We start from the raw sequence: 19,970 nt of genomic DNA, 5'->3' as shown, positions 1-19,970 counted from the left end.
AAGCTAGGGGAGAGATCTGGTCATCTGTTAATTCTTCATTTCTACTTCTTTGATCCACGGAAAGAACCAACAAGTTAGGCAGGGTATTATGCGATTAAAAGATGTGAAAGGTGTACTTGGGCTGGAGATGAGTTGAGCATGAGGATGCCTGAGTTTAAAAATTAATTATAATATAGCTTTGCTAAAGTGACAGGGAAGGGCTTCGCTGGTGGCGCAGTGGTTAAGAATCCGCCTGCCAATGCAGGGGTCACGGGTTCGAGCCCTGGCCCGGGAAGATCCCACGTGCCGCGGGGCTACTAAGCCCGTGTGCCACAACTACTGAGCCTGTGCTCTAGAACCCGCGAGCCACAACTACTGAAGCCCGTGCGCCACAATTAGTGAAGCCCGCGCGCCTAGAGCTGGTGCTCAGCAACAAGGGAAGCCACCACAATGAGAAGCCTTCGCACCGCAACGAAGAGTAGCCCCCTGCTCGCTGCAACTAGAGAAAGCCCGCGCACAGCAACGAAGACCCAACACCACCAAAAATAAATTTAAAAAATAGATAAATTAAAATAAATAAGTAAAGTGAGAGGGAAAGGGGCTGAGGGTAGTTTCCTGCAAAATGCTTGCTCACACCTGGACCCATAACATACCATTAAGAGATGCAAAACGGTCATTTCCTAAGGGAATCTTTGTTGAAATAAGGGAAACTGAGAAGCGTTGCTACTTGCCAAGTGTTTTCCAAGATTCCGTCCTGCCTGGTTTCATATTCCAGCTTCTGCAACTCTCTAGCCATGTGGCCTTGGGCAAGTTACTTCGCCTCTCTGTGTCTCGGTTTTCCTCTCTGTACCATGAGAGGGTGCCCCTCTCAAGGAATTGTGAAGATGGGATGAGTTTGGTTGGCCAGGTAAGTGCTAACAGTTGTTTGCCAAGCTAAATAAATGTAGGACGCTGAGACGACTGAGCCGGGAAGAGCCGGGCCCAGCAGAACTTTGTTCCCCCTCCTTCAGGCAGCCTTCCGGGCCAGCGTCCTGGTAGCGCCCAGGGAAGAGGGAGGGGCTCCGGGCTCACCTGGCTCCAGCTCCCGCCTCCCTCAGGCTCCGGGTAGATCCTGGGCGGGTTTCGGCCACAGGTGCTGGAAGGTTCGGGAGATTCTGATCGAGAAGTCAACCCGAGGGAACAGAATGCACTGAGCTGCTCGCGGAGCCACTTTGTCGTCCAGCCAGAACCAGGTGAGAGATGGCGACTGGGAGTTCTCCCTGCACCTGCAGCACACTTGTGTTTACACACACACACACACACACACACACACACACACGCACGCACGCACGCGCGCGCACACACACACACACACACACACACACACACATACCACAGAGAGCTGGGAAGAGACTTGATCCCAGGGATTCAGCGGCAAGTGGAGACTCAGTTCGCCGGGGCGTCTCCGGAAGCAGAGGGTCCATCCCTCCCAGCCCAGGCGCCCACCGCCTCTGCCCCCCAGCACACTGGCCACCTGACCTCTCCGTCAGCCCCCAAGCCAGCCGCCCTCCTCGGCCTCCCATCACCTTCCTTCCTGGCAAATCTATTACTTGACCTCACCCCCATCCCCTCTGTCACCACCCCTCTCCCCTGCCCCACCGAAGGCCACCAGCTCCCTCCCTCCCTCCCGTCACCCGGTTCCCCGGAACCGAGGCAAACTGAGAACGAAAGGCCAGGATGGGGCCCGCAGTAACTGGGTGCTGGTCCCACACGGTAGGCTGCTCGCCGACCCCTGAGAGACGGACGGCAGGACCCTGGTCAGAGAGTCCGGGCTGCAGGCTCCAGCCCCAGGCAAGCCCCCCGCCGGGGAGGTGAGCGGATCCCTGACTCCCTGGATTCTATCCTAAGTCACCGTTTCCATTCTAGGCCGAGCAGAACGCTGGGGATTTCAAAGTGGTAGCCTCACGTTGTTGTCTTAAGCTCTTCCTCAGCGTTGTGATTATAGGGTGAATTTCGGTGACAGGGATGGACAGGGCAAAGCTGCCCGTGCCCGGCAGCGTGGGTGTGGAGGGGATCCTGCAGCTGGGCAGGGACTGAGCTCAAGGAATCGGACACGCAAATTACAGGGTGTGATGGGACTGGGTTTCAGGTTGGGGAGAGTCGGGGTTTTGAGCTGAGGAGCCGGTAGGGTGAGCTCTCATGTGGGGACAGATGGCGGGGGGAGGGGAGGCACGGAGGCTCCGGCCAGACTCCAAGAGGGGAGGGGATGAGGCCAGGCCTGGGACAGAGGGAAGTGGACGAGAACGAGAAAGTCTAAAAGAAGCTATCAGCAGATTTGGGTGGCCCCACTTTTCTGAGGGACTTGGAGGCAGAATCCCCCTGCCAAGTTAGGGCAACCCCTCACGCGATGACTCCCAGAGGACCGGGGGGGGGGGGGAGCGAGGGATCTTGACTCCTCCTCTTACCCCTCCCTGAAGGGTGTGATGCAGCTGGAAGGACTGAGGGCAGGTAAGGAGATGGACTTCCTGACCTCAGAGGACTGAAGGGAAAGGCAGACTCCTCCCCTTTGTCAGAAGCTGTGCAGCCTTAAATTCTGACTGCAGCTGTCGGCTTTCCCCAAGAGCTCACCTCCAATGACCCCGACGATGTCAGGAGGTGCCGATTTCCAGGTCTCCTCCCCCCCACCCCCCCGCAGCCCTGGCCTTTCCCCAAACCTGCCACTCACCCGCTCTGTGACCGGTCTCTGAGCCCCAGTTTCCTTAGCTTTTAAATTGATGTGTTTATGATCGCAAGATTGTTGTTAAAATTCAGCAAGATAACTGAAGTAGGAGGAAGGGGAGTACGACGACAGCAGACAGGACGTTTGGTTCGAGCCCGACATAAATGTGAGTTTGGGGTATTAACCCCGCTCCAGATGAAAGGAACAGCCCGTGTGGTCCACAGCCCTGCAGAGAGGTGCCGTTATTATATTATATTATCCCCACTTTTTGGATGACGACACTGAGAGGCCCTTGGTCAAGGTCACACAGCTAATCAGAGACTCTTGCCACACCCCACAGAGCTTCTCTCCAAACCTAAATCTTTCAAAACCTCGCAGCGTGGCCCCCTACTCCCAGACACTGGGTTTCACCCTGTGAGGCTCTCCCCACCTCTTCCTCTTCTCCCCGAAGCCTCGGCCAAGGTCATGGGGTCGAGTTCTGGAGGCCAGTGAGGCTCCTCAGCAGTGGCCAATCCCCCTTCCTGGGTGGGGAGGGGAGAAGCAACCAGGTAGACTGAGAGACATTGTTCTAGAACATTCTGCATTTCCTTTTACCTGGTCTTTCTGTCTGCTGTAAACAAATTTTGAAGGAACATTCAGGGACACCCGCTGCCGGTCCAGAATTGAAGAGGTTTGATTGTAAAGGTCTGTGCTTTTAATATTCATTTTTTTTTAACCTACTAGGTGCTGGGAAATGGAGACCAAAAAAAACAAGGGGGGGATATAGGAAAATGAATGAGGCAGGGAGATGCTGGCAGAGACTCACTAAGGAGGGAGAAAAAAAAAAATGGGGCCAGACAGGGACTGCATTCTTACCGCGTGTATTTCCTGAGCTCCTGCTATGAGCTGAGCCCAGCTTCCGAGGGCTGTAAGGGACACACAGGGGACAAGATGGACACTGTCCCTTCCTTCACAGGAGGAAGTGTGTAATAAAGACACTGAGACTGAGAGATCTCGAAAGGGACTGACCTAGAGAGAGAGAGAGAGTTGGGGCAGAGCAGGGGCTGGAGGTGGGACCCAGTCGAGGAAGATCCATCCTGCCCGGCGGCCTTTTTCTCTCTCCCTCTCTGCCTCTCCCTCTGTCTCTTCTGTTGTCATTCTATTCCTGTCTCTGTTTCTTTCTGTGTTTCTCTTTCCCTGCCTCCATCTTTCTCTGTCTCAGTCTCTTTTTGTCTCTCTCTGTCCCTGTCTTTTTCTCCATTTCTTTCTACTTCCCTTTCTCTTTTCCTGTCTTTTCCCATCTCTCTCTCTCCCTTCCTTCCTTCTCTCTCTCCCTTCCTTCCCTCCATCCTTCTGCCTTCCTACAAGCATCCCCCTTGGCCCCCGTTGTTCCATGTCCCGAGCTCGGCAAATCTGGAGCCAGACAGAGGCTCCAAGCCTTCTCCTTGCCCTTCAAGCTGGAGGAAGGAAGAGAAAACCGTGGTGGGGAGCAGGCAGAGGCCACTCCACAAGGAGCTTTCCTCCTCCTCCCTCGATGCTCTCTCTTCCTTCCTCCAGCTTTCCGGTCCTCAGAGGGTTCCTCTCCCCCGTCAGGGGCAGAGTCTGAGGAATCCTGTGGGGATCTGGACCCGAATGAAAGTGCTGTCCTCTCCAAGTCCCCGAGTCAAGTACATTCCATGCAGGGCTGAGTGAGTGGAGGCTTCACTTTCGGTGGCCTTGAGAAAGCGGCCTTATCTGGAGCTTGTGCTCAATAAGGCTGAGACTTTCGTGAACCAAAACTGAGCTTTGAAATAAACCTTATTCACCAAACCCAGCCTCCCTGGCTCCTTCCTTTCAATGCGGAAGGGGCTAGAGGAGGTTGTACCACCCAGAAGTCTATTTCTGGTTGTGTCCAACACCTGGGGGCACCCAAAGGTCCCACACCCCCAGCTGAGTTGGTTCAATTCAAATCCAGGCATCTAGTTGTCAAGGCTGAGTCTCTTCTGGAAAGAGAACCCTCCTGTGATCTTAATGGACTCGGAGGGTTTCGGAGGCTTATAGATCAGAAGCAGGGATGTTGCTACCTTAGGTCTCGTGCTAACTTTTCTCAACCATAATGAACCCTAAAGGACCACACCGGCATAGCTTCTGGAAGCTTCCCAGCTTCAATCAGGTCACAGCTAGCTGGATGTAGCCCCAGGGTTCCCTTCTTAATGGCCATTTGGTTCAACAGTTTGACCAGGAACACGAGCTCTAGACCAAACCAAACAGAAACCTTTATCTGTAACCTACTTTGGTGCAGAGCTTCCAGGATATGCTGCGATTAAAGCCTGCTCAGGAGGAAGGGTTTTTTTTTTAACCTGGGTGGGAACCTCATATTCACAGAGAAGGAGGGGGGAAGTCTTTGGAAGAGCTGAGAGAACAGAAAGCCATCTTTCCTGGGACTCCTCCCAGATATCGGCATTCCCATTCACTCAGAGTCCAAGCTTGCTGAGTCAGTGGCCAGACCTGGACTTTCCCTGCGGCGACATGTGTTGGTCCAGCCTAGACTGCAGAAGGACAAAGCCCCTCAATCATGTCTAGATGGGGTCTTAGCAACAGTAAGGTGTTAACTGTGATGACATTAAGTAAGGATTCTTCTGCTTTTCCTTGCTGCCTTCTAGCCACGTAATGGGGAGTCAGAACCAATTCATTTCCTGCTTTTCGTTACTTGTGCTCTGCAACCTCATCCTTTCGGGGCCTTTGATTTGTTCTAAACAATCTCAGCCAATAGCTTAATTAACTGCTTCACTCTACAAACCACCGCGTCAAGATTTATGACCAAAGATGGGGAATCCTCAGTGCCCTGGACTTCCTATAACGATGTCGCAGGAGAATGTGGTGTGAGAGGATTGTCACGTCCCAGGTCTCGGGTGAGTCTCTGGGACGGGCCACCAAGTGAGGGTCCTTGGCTTTGCACAGGAAAGAATTCAAGAGCAGGCCATAGTAAAGTGAAAGCAAGTTTATTTAGAGAGATACACATTCCATAGGCAGAATGCAGACCATCTCAGAAGGTGCGAGTGGCCCCAAGATATGGGGTGGTTAGTTTTTATGGGCTGGGAAATTTCACAGGCTAAGAAGTGGGAGGATTATTCCACCTATTTTGGAGAAGGGACAGAGAGTTCTAGGAACTGGACCATCGCCCGCTGTTTGGGCTCTTATGGTCAGCCTCGGAACTGTCGTGGCCCCTGTGGGTGTGTCATTTAGCATATGCTAATGTATTACGATGAGCATAGAATAAGGCTCAGGGTCTACTGGAAGTTGAATCTTCCGCCATCTTGGACCTAACTGGTTCTAACCAGTTTTTTTGTTTTTGTTTTGTTTTGTTTTGTTTTTTGCGGTATGCAGGCCTCTCACTGCTGTGGCCTCTCCCGTTGCGGAGCACAGGCTCCAGACGCACAGGCTCAGCGGTCACGGCTCACGGGCCCAGCCTCTCCGCAGCATGTGGGATCTTCCCGGACCGGGGCATGAACCCATGTCCCCTGCATCGGCAGGCGGACTCTCAACCACTGCGCCACCAGGGAAGCCCCTAACCAGTTTTTGTCACACCCTGTTTTTCTCAATGGCTGTGTCATTCTTTAAGGGTGTGCCCTGCCCCCTTCCCTCCTGTCTCAATACCATAGTGAGTTCCATGTGTTTTCAGGAGGCCTGTTCTATGCAACCACCCTAACTCCTGGAACTAGCTTCTGTTGTAACCAGAGTTGAAAGGAACAGGTTGTATCGTTCAAATATAAGCAGATTTTCTGGGATTTCTTGATCAGTAGTTGAAGTTCCTTTGAGGTGTCTGCACATCTCTTCAGGTATCTTCTGGTTACTGGCTTCCTCTGCTTCAGCCTGCACTGTTATGTCCCAGCCACACCTACCCCTACTCTCCCTTTCAAGATTACCTGCTGTGGTGTCACAGAATGATCTTCGGTCTTTGTCCCCAGTTCCTGGCACATAACACCTAATATCCTTGGCATTTTCTCATTGATAAGTGATAGGACTTGATGAGGCAACTGTTGCCAGGCCTCTAGATGGCTTCAGGATGGCAGCTGGTCAGCAGAAAGACTAAGCCTTCATTAGAGGATTGGCCCGTTTCAGCTCTGAGGAGGGGAGACGGACCAGAGATTGAGCAAATCACCAGTGGCCAAATGATTTAATCAATCGCACCTACATAATGATACCTCCACAAAACCCCTAAACAGTGGGTTTCAGGAAGCCTCTGAGTTAGCAAACGTGAGCTAGGAGGGTGTTCTACCCCAAATCCAAGGGGACAGAAGCCCTGTGCTCAGACCCTCTGGACCTCCTGTGGGCCTCTTCTGACTACTCATTTGTCTCCCTTATAATTAACTAGTAAACATAAGTAAAGTGTCTTCCTGAGTTCTGTGAGCCATTCTAGCAAATTATCAAGCCTGGTAGTTTCCTGGTCATGGGAATCCCCGATCTATGACTGGTCAGTCAGAGTATGAATGGCCCTGGACTTGTGACTGGTGTCTGAGGTTGGAGGCAGTCTTCTGGAGCTGAACTGTTTCACTTGTGGGATCTGATACTAAAGTCCAGGAAGACAGTGTCAGATTTGACTTGAATTGTTGGACACCCGAATGGCCTCAGGAGGAAAAAACTCTCACCTACCAACTGCCTTCTGAGCCTTTTAATAAAAGAGTGAATTGGCCAACTCGTCTTTTAGAGCCAGCCTACACTTGTCAAGACCTTAACCAAGGAAAGGAGAAGCCACTGTGGAGCCAGGCATCTATCTCAAGTTCAGTCATCTCTGGCCGGGAGGGTGGACAGGTCAAGCTCTTGATGAGCAGGGCAATTTCCCATCAAAGGGGATATATATAGGCAGGGCATGCAGAGATGGACATCTCTAGAAACTGGATCCCGGACTTCCCTGGTGGCGCAGTGGTGGAGAATCCGTCTGCCAATGCAGGGGACACGGGTTCAATCCCTGGTCTGGGAAGAGCCCACATGCCACAGAGCAACTAAGCCGGAGCGCCACAACTACTGAGCCTGTGTGCCACAACTACTGAAGCCCGCGAGCCTAGAGCCCGTGCTCCACAACAAGAGAAGCCACCGCAATGAGAAGCCCGCGCACCGCAAAGAGTAGCCCCCGCTCGCTGCAACTAGGGAAAGCCTGTGCACGGCAACGAAGACCCAACACAGCCAAAAAAATAAAAACAAATAAATAAATTTATAAAAAAAAAAAGAAACTGGATCCCCAGTAAATAGTAGGTTCGTACACTTGAACTCATTATATATAGACAGCCACACATGTATACTTACAGTCTATAAACACCCACATTTCAACATACAATGTGTATACACGTAATGTATGCATAGTGTCACGTATACACACATGCTATTTGTGCACCGTCACCTGCACACCATATATGTAGTACACACCCCTATATGTACACAATACAATTATCACTCAGAGATATTTTGAGTTTGGTTTCAGACCACCACAATACAGCGAATATTACAACAAAGTCACACAATTTTTTTTGGTTTCCCAGTGCATATAAAAGTTGTGTTTACCCTGTACTGTAGTCTATTAAATGTGCAATAGCTTTATATCTAAAAAAATCCAATGTACATACCTTAATTAAAAACACCTGATTTAAAAAAAAAAGACCTGGTGAATGAAAAATAAATACTGTATTAGAGTTAAAAAAACAAAAACAACAACAAAATACCTGGATGCAGGACTTCCCTGATGGTCCAGTGGTTAAGACTGTGTTGCCACTGCAGGGGGCGCAGGTTCCATCCCTGGTGGGGGAAGTAAGATCCCACATGCCATGCGCTGTGGCCAAAAGATAAAAAAAAAAAAGAAGAAGAAAACAACTTCATCAGTCTAGACACTTAAGATCTGCATACTTTATGTGTGAAATAAAAATTTTAAAAAACGCCTGATTGCTAAAAAATGCTAACCATCATCTGAAAATGCAGGCTTGCCACAAACCTTCAATTTGTAAAGAATGCAGTATCTGCGAAGTGCAATAGAATCAGGTATACACACAACCGCCTATATATACACAACCGTACAATACAATGTACACATGTCCATTCACCTGCACACAATTCCACACTCACATACGTACACAGCATATAAATACCCATATCTACTCATACAACGCACATGCCATGGGTGTCTATATACACATGTAAACATGCACATGAGTCCAGTGGAGACACAGCCATATAACACACACTCCAGAGCTGTACCTGCATACATGTAACCCGAGTATTCACACTCATTTCCATGCACATGCAAAGCAGACCCACACGTACATACGTCCACGCAATGTCTGCCTGGACAACTGCGCCGCCAGCTTCATGCACTAGCCCAGGGCCTCCGTCCCCTGAGCTAACCGTTTCCTGCTCTCCCTCTCCTAACAGCCATGCTCAGCACACAGGCACCTTTCTTCTTCCCCACGGCCCCCTTCATCCTCTTTGTCTTCACGGCTTCCACCGTATTTCACCTTCAGCAGAGGCTAGTGAAGATTCAGCCCACATGGGAGTTACAGACACTGGAGCCAGCAACCGAGGAATCTCCCTCGAGCCCCCAGCGGAGCCCCCGGCCAAAGGGCATGTGGACGATCAATGCCATAGGCCGCCTGGGGAACCAGATGGGGGAGTACGCCACCCTGTTCGCCCTGGCCAAGATGAATGGGCGGCCGGCCTTCATCTCGCCCCAGATGCACAGCACGCTGGCCCCCATCTTCAGAATTACCCTCCCCGTCCTGCACGACACCACGGCCAGCAGGATCCCCTGGCAGAACTACCCCCTGAACGACTGGATGGAAGAGCGGTACCGACACATCCCGGGAGAGTATGTGCGCCTCACCGGCTACCCCTGCTCTTGGACCTTCTACCACCACGTCCGCGCCGAGATCCTCCAGGAGTTCACCCTGCACGACCACGTGCGTGAGGAGGCCCAGAATTTTCTGCGGGGTCTGCAGGTGAATGGGAGCCGGCCGAGCACCTACATAGGGGTCCACGTGCGCCGGGGGGACTACGTCCACGTTATGCCCAACGTGTGGAAGGGCGTGGTGGCCGACCGGGGCTACCTGCAGCAGGCCCTGGACTGGTTCCGGGCTCGCTACCGCTCCCCCATCTTCGTGGTCACCAGCAACGGCATGGCCTGGTGTCGGGAAAACATTGAGGCTTCCCGTGGGGATGTGGTCTTTGCCGGCAATGGCATTGAGGGCTCACCCGCCAAGGACTTTGCATTGCTCACGCAATGTAATCACACCATCATGACCATTGGGACGTTTGGGATCTGGGCCGCCTACCTCGCAGGTGGAGAGACCATCTACCTGGCCAATTATACCCTCCCAGACTCTCCCTTCCTCAAAGTCTTTAAGCCAGAGGCAGCCTTCCTGCCAGATTGGACTGGGATCGCGGCAGACCTGTCCCCACTCCTCAAGCACTGATGTTAGCTGGTCCATCAGCACTCCATTCCCCTCTTCTGGATCCCCCAAGATCTGTTCCAAGGTATGAGAAGCACATTATTACATGTTCCAGAACACTGCCCTCTTGTACCATAATGCTTCAGGCTGCAAGTAACAGAAGTCCCAACTAACTTGTTTAAATAACATGTTCATGTGTCTCACACAACAGGACCAGAGGTGGCACATCTCCAGGGTTAATTTAGCAGCTCAACCAGACCCCAGTTCTGGGACTTCCCTGGTGGCGCAGTGGTTAGGGGTCTGCCTACCAATGCAGGGGACATGGGTTCAAGCCCTGGTCCAGGAAAATCCCACATGCTGCTGGAGCAGCTAAGCCAGTGCACCACAACTACTGAGCTTGTGCTCTAGAGCCCGTGAGCCACAACTACTGAGCCTGTGCACCACAACTACTGAAGCCTGCGCGCCTAGAGTCCGTGCTCCGCAACAAGAAGCCACCGCAATGAGAAGCCCACGCATGACAGCAAAGAGTAGCCCCTGCTCACCGCAACCACAGAAAGCCCGCGCACAGCAACGAAGACCTAAAGCAGCCAAAAATAAATAAATAAAATAAATATTTTTTTAATAAAAATAAGTCAAAAAAAAAAAAGACCCCAGTTCTGTCCATCTTGTTGAGCTGCCATAATCTCTTAAATCAGCTCCCACGTGCTCCCCGTGGTCCCAAGGAAGCTGCCACCTACTCAGGTGTCACACAGATATCCTTTTCCCCAGGCAGCAAAAAGAGGTTTGTTCTTATCTCAGGTCCCTTCTGAAGAGTGTGGGAAACCTTCCAAATCCTCCAGCAACTGGTCCCATGTCTCATTGACCAGAACTGTGTCACATATCCCCTGACCCCTTGTAAGGCATGGTGAATGAGAGCCTGGGATTGACTTAGCTTCAGATCAATAAATCTTTGCCCCCTGCAGCTGGGGAGTTGATCAGCTTCCTCTGAAGGACATGGTGGCTTGCAGTAAGAAAATTGGGGTGCTCTTACCAAGGAAGAAGGGAGGAATGTCTGTAGGGTGCAAAACAGGGAAGCCCTGGATTATCGTGCAAGTTGGTCACTACACAAAGGTCCCTAGACAAGGAGGCAAGTGGGGCTTAACTAGAGCCTACAGTCTGCTCTCCAAGCCATGTGTCCCTGGGACTGTGTCCACCCAGAGGGCTCACTTTTTTCTAATTAGTCCCTCCAGAGTGGGGACCTTTTGCCCAGTTTTTACAAGAGAGCCATATTGGCTAGTAGTTGGTGTGAATCCAAGACCTTGTGCCCCACCTCTGCAACTCTGGCTTCTGGGGACCACGACGATTATTGTTGAGAACTCAGAGACCAGCATGGCTCAATGAACTTGACGAGAGTCTATTCATTCTTTTAGTAAATACCTGTAGTGATGAACCTAACATGATCCCTGCTCTCAGGGACTGCGTTAACAAAACATAGTGGCTTCAAGTGACAGCAATTCACTCTTTCCCACCAGTCTGTGGGTCAGCTGGGTGATTCTCTGCTCCAGTGCAACGTTGGCTGGGTGCACTTAGTGGCGCTCATTTGGAATATCCTGCAAGACAGGATAGCTTGGACTCCCTCACAACATGGCTTTCAAGCTGTTTGCTGAAACACTTACTCTTGGAGTCCTCAGTCGTCATCCTCATGTAAGAAGTCCAGCCACCTGAAGCGACCATGCTGTGAGGAGGCCCAAACTCAGTGAGAGGCCACAGAGGAACAGTCTTAGCTGAGGCCAGCTTCAAGTCATCCCAGCCCACACATCAGACATGTGAGTGTAGAAGCCTCCAGATGATTCCACAGTTGTTCCAGTCAACCTAGCGTTTAGAGTGATCCAGCCGAGGTTCCCGACAACATGTTGCAGAGACAAGCCATATTCCTGATTCACAGATTCTGTGAGCACAGCACTCTGATTGTTTTGTGCCACTAAGTTTGGGGATAATCTGTTAGGCAGCCATAAATAACTGGATAACAAACTAAATAGATTAGTTATGCATTTGCAAAATCTTTTATGACTTTGGCATGAAGGAGGCCAACATGCATATCCTCACCTGACTTGAGATCCCACGTGCAAAGGTCCTGGGGCGGGGCGGGGCGGTAGTCTAGTTATACATGAGAGTGAAATGAGACCAGTGTGACTGGAGCACATGGAGACAGATATAGGTGGAGAAGTTAGCAGGGTGGGACCATGAAATGCCTTGTCGACCATGATGAGGACTTTGGGTTTTATTCTAAGACCGATGGGAAGCCATCAGAGGGCTTTAATTTAATTAGGGGAGTGATATGATCTGATTTGCTGTGTGGACATATCTGGCTGCTATGTGGAGAGAGGGCTGTAAGGGCAAGGATGGAGACAAAGAGACCAGTGAGAAGGCTACTGTAACACTTCCAGCATGCAGAGATGGTGGACCACGGAGGTAATGGTGAAATAGAAGTCTCATTTCAAGGGCCCAACAGAAACTCCTAGTGTCTCTCTGCCACAGTTTGACATTCCTGAAAAAGATAATCTGATGGGCTCAATCGGATTGATATCCATTGACTCATCCACCATGAGGTCATGGGGGTGGGTCACCTAATACAAGCACGGCCACCATATTTGTAAGGGAGCTGATTCAAGAAAAGGTAATGAAAGAATACCCTAAGAATTGGGAAGATGCTGGGACTTCCCTGGTGGTCCAGTGGTTAAGACTCCACGCTTCCACTGCAGGGGGCACGGGTTGCATCCCTGGTGGGGGAACTAAGATCCCACATGATGAACGGTGTGGCAAAAAAAAAAGAAAAAAAATTGGGAGGAAGCTCCAAAAATGGGTACAGAGGAAAAAAAGGTTTGCCACTCACATTTCAGTGACTGAAGAAAGTCATGTGGTCATACCCAATTTCAAAGAGGTGTCGACGAAAACTTAATCAGTGGACCTAAGAAAGAAATGGAAAATTTTATTTGGGCCAAATTTGAGGATTATAACCAGGGAAGAGCATCTCAGAAAGCTCTGAGAACTGTTCCACCGGTTAGAAATCAAGGCACAGTTATATAAGTTTTTTTGAGACAGAGGGCTGTACATCAAATGATGTGTTATTGACAGTTTCCATAATCCAGATCTAAGCGTCATCCTGGTGGGTCATGTGACGCCTTACGAGATCAAGAAGGAATGTTATCTTTTTTTTTTTTTTTGCGGTACGCGGGCCTCTCACTGTTGTGGCCTCTCCCGTTGCGGAGCACAGGCTCCGGACGCGCAGGCTCAGCGGCCATGGCTCACGGGCCCAGCCACTCCGCGGCACGTGGGATCTTCCCGGACCGGGGAACCCGTGTCCCCTGCATCGGCAGGCGGACTCTCAAGCACTGCGCCACCAGGGAAGCCCAGGAATGTTATCTTTTAAGGAGTTGTCTTGTTAGTGCTAGGAGAATGTTGCTCTTTATGACTCCTGCCCATGGGGGAGGGGGAGTTTGTCAATGGGTAATGCAGACACACAATGCACAGTGCGGGGAGAGGAGAGGCCAAAGGGCAGAGAAGAATCTTTATGTTTAAATTTTTCTCATCTTGCCGTAATACATGAATTTTATTTCACAGAGGGCAAGCAAGAGCAACCTGCCCTCATGCCCCAGATTTATGCATGGCTCTAACGACTACCACACATCCCCTTGTAGGCCTCTTCAGTCTCTCTGGGTGGTTCTCTTAGGGCCTCTTTCTTGTGGCTTGGTACCCATGGAATGGGATGCCACAGTACTTACTAGGCTAATAGGTTTCTCGGTAACTCTATTTAAGGATTCCCCTTTCAAATTTCCAGCCTTTTTTTTTTTTTTTTTTTTTGCGGTACTCGGGCCTCTCACTGTTGTGGCCTCTCCCGTTGCGGAGCACAGGCTCCAGACGCGCAAGCTCAGCGGCCATGGCTCACGGGCCCAGCCCCTCCGCGGCATGTGGGATCCTCCCGGACCGGGGCACGAACCCGCGTCCCCTGCATCGGCAGGCGGACTCTCAACCACTGCGCCACCAGGGAAGCCCTCCAGCCTTATTTTATACAGCTTGAATGGGTGGTGGTCACTGGACCAGGTTTTGCTATTTAAAACAAAAGAAAAGAAATTCTATGTTCATTTATTAATTCAGCATTCTCTATTTTCTTCATGTACATTTAAAAATGTATTGGGGGCACATTTTACATGCTTCTAAATTAAAACAACATCACGGTTAGTCATAGTTTCCCCAAATGTCTGTGACAACATCTCCCCTCATTTCAGTCAACCAAGCCTTCCCCTGCCCACCCCCATGTCAGTAAATGGCGCTGTCCATTTACTTCAACCAAACACTTAAACTTACCCTTGATTCTTTCTTTCACATTTTATCCACCAGCAAGTTGTCAGCTTTACCTAGAAAATATACCCTGAATCTGATCTTCTTTCCTTCCTTTACCATAACCATTCTGCCCAAGTCACAACCATCTCCACCTGGACAGGTGTAGAAGTCTCTTTAAAAACAAACTAAACATTTATACATAAAATAGAGAGTGTAGAAAATGCCCATCACGCAATTCAATAATTTCAAAATGTCCCCATTCTTCTTTCATCTATGCCCCTCATCTTCCCCCTTTTTACTTTATGCAAATCTCAGACAGCAAATTTTTCCATGCATGAATTCTGTATCTCTAATGGATGAGGAATTAATAAAAACATAACCACATAAATATCTAAGACAATTTTATAATAATATGTTAATATCGTCTATCAGAAGTCTGTGTTGAAACTTTTCTGACTGTCTCAAAAATGTCTTATTACCGTGTTTGGATCCAGATGTAAACAAACTTCACGGGAGCCGCGGAGGTGAGCGCAGCAACAGGGGTGCGGAGGGCAAAGCGGAGAGATTCCCGCAGAGGATCGGTGCCGGCAGGCACTCACCAGCCCGAGAGGCTTGTCTGCTCACCCGGCGGGGCGGGCGGGGCTGGGAGCTGAGGCTCGGGCTTCGGTCGGATCCCAGGGAGAGGACTGGGGTTGGCGGCGTGAACACAGCCTGAAGGGGTTAGTGCGCCATGGCTAGCCGGGAGGGAGTCCGGGAAAAGGTCTGGAGCTGCCGAAGAGGCAAGACTTTTTCTTCCCTCTTTGTTTCCTGGTGCGCGAGGAGAGGGGATTAAGAGCGCGGCTTAAAGGAGCTCCAGAGACGGCGCGAGCCGCTGCTAAAAGCGCGGACCCCAGAGACGGGCATGAGACGCTAAGGCTGCTGCTGCCGCCACCAAGAAGCCTGTGTGCAAGCACAGGTTACTATCCACACCTCCCTTCCGGGGAGCCTGTGCAGCCCGCCACTGCCAGGGTCCCGGGATCCAGGGCCAACTTCCCCGGGAGAACGCACGGCGCGCCTCAGGCTGGTGCAACGTCACGCCGGCCTCTGCCGCCGCAGGCTCGCTCCGCACTCCGTGCCCTCCCCCCCCCCCCGCCCCCCGGCCTGAGTGAGCCAGAGCCCCGAGTCAGCGGCTCCTTTAACCCCGTCCTGTCTGAGCCAAGAACAGACGGCCTCCGGCGATTTACATGCAGAGGTGGGGCCCAATCCAAAACTGAACCCCGGGAGCTGTGCGAACAAAGAAGAGAAAGGGAAATTTCTCCCAGCAGCCTCAGGAGCAGCGGATTAAATCTCCACAATCAACTTGATGTACCCTGCATCTGTGGAATACATGAATAGACAACGAATCACCCCTAATTGAGGAGGTGGACTTTGAGAGCAAGATATATTATTTTTTCCCCTTTTCCTCCTTTTGTGAGTATGTGTATGCTTCTGTGTGAGATTTTGTCTGTATAGCTTTGCTTTCACCATTTGTCCTAGGGTTCTGTCCGTCCGGTTTTTTTGTTTGTTTTTACTTTAAAAATTAAAAAAATTTCTTAATAATTATTTTTTATTTTAATAACTTTATTTTATCCTCTTTTTTTTTCTTTCTTTCTTTCTTTCTACTTTTTCTCCCTTTTATTCTGAGCCGTGTGGATGAAAGGCTCTTGGTGCTGTAGCCAGGAGTCAGTGCTGTGCCTCTGACGTGGGAGAGCCAACTTTAGGACACTGGTCCACAAGAGACTTCCCATCTCCACGTAATATCAAACGGCGAATATCTCCCAGAGATCTCCATCTCAACACCAACACCCAGCTTCACTCAGCGACCAGCAAGCTACAGTGCTGGACACCCTATGCCAAACAACTAGCAAGACAGGAACACAACACCACCCATTAGCAGAGAGGCTGCCTAAAATCATAATAAGTCCACAGACACCCCAAAACACACCACCAGACGTGGACCTGCCCACCAGAAAGACAAGATCCAGCCTCATCCACCAGAACACAGGCACCAGTCCCCTCCACCAGGAAGCCTACACAACCCACTAAACCAACCTCAGCCACTGGGGACAGACACCAAAAACAACGGGAACTACGAACCTGCAGCCTGCAAAAAGGAGACCCCAAACACAGTAAGATAAACAAAATGAGAAGACAGAAAAACACACAGCAGATGAAGGAGCAAGATAAAAACCCATCATTTATTAACAAATAAAGAGGAAATAGGCAGTCTACCTGAAAAAGAATTCAGAATAATGATAGTAAAGATGATCCAAAATCTTGGAAATAGAATAGACAAAATGCAAGAAACATTTAACAAGGACCTAGAAGAACTAAAGAGGAAACAAGCAACGATGAACAACACAGTAAATTAAATGAAAAATACTCTAGAAGGGATCAATAGCAGAATAACTGAGGCAGAAGAACGGATAAGTGACCTGGAAGATAAAATAGTGGAAATAACTACTGCAAAGCAGAATAAAGAAAAAAGAATAAACAAACTTCATCCATTGCCTTTGGTTGACAAGTGTCTTAAATATCTTTTAATCTATAATGATCCCCTTCCTTTTCTTTTAAAAAAAGCCATTAATTTGTTATGAAACCAAGTCATTTGTCATTTTCATTTGGCTGGTTGAGTCCTCTTTCTGTCATTCAACATGTTCCTGTGTTCCCTGCATTTCCTGTGAACCAGAGTTAGAGCTAAAAAGTGTGTGTGTCAGGGACTTCCCTGGTGGTCCAGTGGATGGGAGTCCACCTTCCAGTGCAGGGGACTCAGGTTTGATCCCTGGTCAGGGAACTAAGATCCCACATGCCGTGGGGCAACTAAGCCCACGTGCTGCAACTAAGATCTGACGCAGCCAAAATTAAAATAAATAAATAAATATTTTAAAAAGTGTGTGTGTGTGTGTGTGCATAATTCTGTATCACAATTATAAGAAAGTTATGCTGTAAAAAAATATATTAAAAATATACCTCGAGGAATGAATTTGATCTACATTAACCAGCAAACAGTGACAATGGACCAGTGAGGTAATAGTGGAACTGAGGCTAGAGACCAGTGAGATTACCAGATTTCAAGATTTACCATAAAGGTAAACTTACGACAGAGTGGTACCGACATAAAAGATAGAGAAATGGAATCCAATAGTGAGTCCAGAAACAGACCACATATATATGATCACTTTATTTATGACAAAGATATTAACACAATTCAGTGGGGGAATGAAAGAGCTTTTCAATAAATGCAAAATAAAGGCCATATATGACAAACCCACAGCCAACATCATTCTCAACGGTGAAAAACTGAAACCATTTCCACTAAGATCAGGAAAAAGACAAGGTTGCCCACTCTCACCATTATTATTCAACATAGTTTTGGAAGTTTTACCCACAGCAATCAGAGAAGAAAAAGAAATAAAAGGAATCCAAATCAGAAAAGAAGAAGTAAAACTGTCACTGTTTGAAGATGACATGATACTATACATAGAGGATCCTTAAGATGCTACCAGAAAACTACTAGAGCTAATCAATGAATTTGGTAAAGTAGCAGGATACAAAGTTAATGCATAGAAATCTCTTGCATTCCTATACACTAATGATGAAAAATCTGAAAGAGAAACTAAGGAAACACCCCCATTTACCAGTGCAACAAAAAGAATAAAATACCTAGGAATAAATCTACCTAAGGAAACAAAAGACCTGTATGCAGACAACTATAAGACACTGATGAAAGAAATTAAAGATGATATAAACAGTTGGAGAGATATACCATATTCTTGGATTGGAAGAATCAACATTGTGAAAATGTCTATACTGCCCAAAGCAATCTACAGATTCAGTGCAATCCCTATCAAATTAACAATGGCATTTTCCACAGAACTAGAACAAAAAATTTCACAGTTTGTATGGAAACACAAAAGACCCCAAAGAGCCAAAGCAATCTTTTTTTTTTAATTTATTTATTTAATTTATTTATTTTTGGCTGCATTGGGTCTTCGTTGCTGTGCAGGCTTTCTCTAGTCACGGCAAGCAGGGGCTACTCTTTGTTGAGGTGCACAGGCTTCTCACTGTGGTGGCTTCTCTTGTTGAGGAACACAGGCTCTAGGCACACAGGCTTCAGTAGCTGTGGCACGTGGGTTCAGTAGTTGTGGCTTGTGGGCTCTAGAGCACAGGCTCAGTAGTTGTGGCACAAGGGCTTAGTTGCTCTGTGGCATATGGGATCTTCCTGGACCAGGGCTTGAACCCGTGTCCCCTGCATTGGCAGGTGGATTCTTAACCACTGTGCCACCAGGGAAGCCCCAAAGCAATCTTGACAAAGAAAAATGGAACTGGAGGAATCAGGTTCCCTGACTTCAGACTATACTACAAAGCTACAGTAATCAAGACAGTATGGTACTGGCACAAAAACAGAAATATAGATCAATGGAACAGGATAGAAAGCCCAGAGATAAACCCATGCACATATGTGTTGTAGTTTATCTTATGACAGGGCCGAAAGCAAGCTCATCACACGAGATGAATTGTGCCGAAGCACAGCAGTAGAGGGCGGCCGCTCGCTCAGGCAAAACAGCGCCGTCTGTCCTGCTGTGGTAGCTTTTATTAAAGCATTATCTCTGTTTACATTTTAAGACTTGTTTTCTTAACATTTCAGAAATGTCAAAGCAGCAAGATATGCTTCTATTGATTATACAAGCAATAATGGGCTTTCTTGAAAACATGCCATGCTTCGTCCTTGAGCACAAAAGCAGCACAAAGTTCCCACCATTATTTTGATTATACTGAAGTAGCACAAGGACATTTCCTTGCGTTCCCACCATTCTGATTATACTGAGGACATCTCATGGATCAGTGCCCAAAGCACTCAATGCTTATTCGCACGCCCCTGGTTTGCTGTGGGTGGGGGGGGAGCTCAAACCAATCAGGACTCTTTGCAGTTCTGGCTTATTCGCCAGCCCCCAGTTTGCTGGGGGGGGGGGCTCATGGGTCACGTCTCCTTTCCATGTCCTCAGTTATTCCACTATACATATGGTCACCTTATCTTTGATAAAGGAGGTAAGAATATACAATGGAGAAAAGACAGCCTCTTCAATAAGTCGTGCTGGGAAAACTGGACAGCTACATGTAAAAGAATGAAATTAGATCACTCCCTAACACCATACACAAAAATAAACTCAAAATGGATTAAAGACCTAAATGTAAGGCCAGACACTATCAAACTCTTAGAGGAAAACACAGGCAGAACACTCTATGACATAAATCACAGCAAGATCTTTTTTGACCCTCCTCCTAGAGAAATGGGAATAGAACCAAAAATAAACAAACGGGACCTAATGAAACTACAAAGCTTTTGCACAGCAAAGGAAACCATAAACAAGACGAAAAGACAACCATCAGAATGGGAGAAAATATTTGAAAATGAAGCAACTGAGAAAGGATTAATCTCCAAAATATACAAGCAGCTCAATATCAAAACAACAAACAACCCAATCCAAAAATGGGCAGAAGACCTAAATAGAAATTTCCCCAAAGAAGATATACAGATTGCCAACAAACACATGAAAGAATGC

The 19,970-nt window shown here is 48.7% G+C and overlaps 1 protein-coding gene across 4 annotated transcripts; it reads left to right on the top strand.

The window, feature by feature from the left end:
- Nucleotides 1-1,010: 1,010 nt before the first annotated feature.
- Nucleotides 1,011-19,070, top strand: FUT2 (fucosyltransferase 2). 4 transcript variants are annotated; one of them, XR_009536986.1, is made up of 3 exons: nt 5,297-5,547; nt 9,056-10,153; nt 19,055-19,070. XR_009536986.1 is itself a non-coding variant. In XM_060130491.1 (2 exons), exons 1-2 carry the CDS (start codon nt 5,511-5,513, stop codon nt 10,090-10,092), a joined length of 1,074 nt encoding a protein of 357 aa, XP_059986474.1. In that variant the 5' UTR covers nt 5,297-5,510; the 3' UTR covers nt 10,093-10,212. The 4 variants fall into 4 exon arrangements, 1 of the variants encoding a protein (XP_059986474.1); XR_009536987.1 differs by lacking the exons at nt 5,297-5,547; nt 9,056-10,153; nt 19,055-19,070 and adding exons at nt 1,011-1,211; nt 14,883-15,443; XR_009536988.1 differs by lacking the exons at nt 9,056-10,153; nt 19,055-19,070 and adding an exon at nt 14,883-15,443.
- Nucleotides 19,071-19,970: the final 900 nt, after the last annotated feature.

The sequence above is a fragment of the Lagenorhynchus albirostris genome, chromosome 19, assembly GCF_949774975.1.
Source record: "Lagenorhynchus albirostris chromosome 19, mLagAlb1.1, whole genome shotgun sequence".
NCBI classification, from domain to species: Eukaryota; Metazoa; Chordata; class Mammalia; order Artiodactyla; family Delphinidae; genus Lagenorhynchus; species Lagenorhynchus albirostris.
The sequence above is the reverse complement of the archived record's forward strand: the minus strand, read 5'-3'. Positions and strand labels throughout refer to the sequence as shown.

Bases quoted from the DNA above. Each gene is read 5' to 3' on its own strand.
- FUT2 (XM_060130491.1), top strand. From the start codon at position 5,511: ATGTGGTGTGAGAGGATTGTCACGTCCCAGGTCTCGG. The intron at 5,548-9,055 runs GTGAGTCTCTGG...CTCTCCTAACAG, and splicing joins TGTCACGTCCCAGGTCTCGG to CCATGCTCAGCACACAGGCA.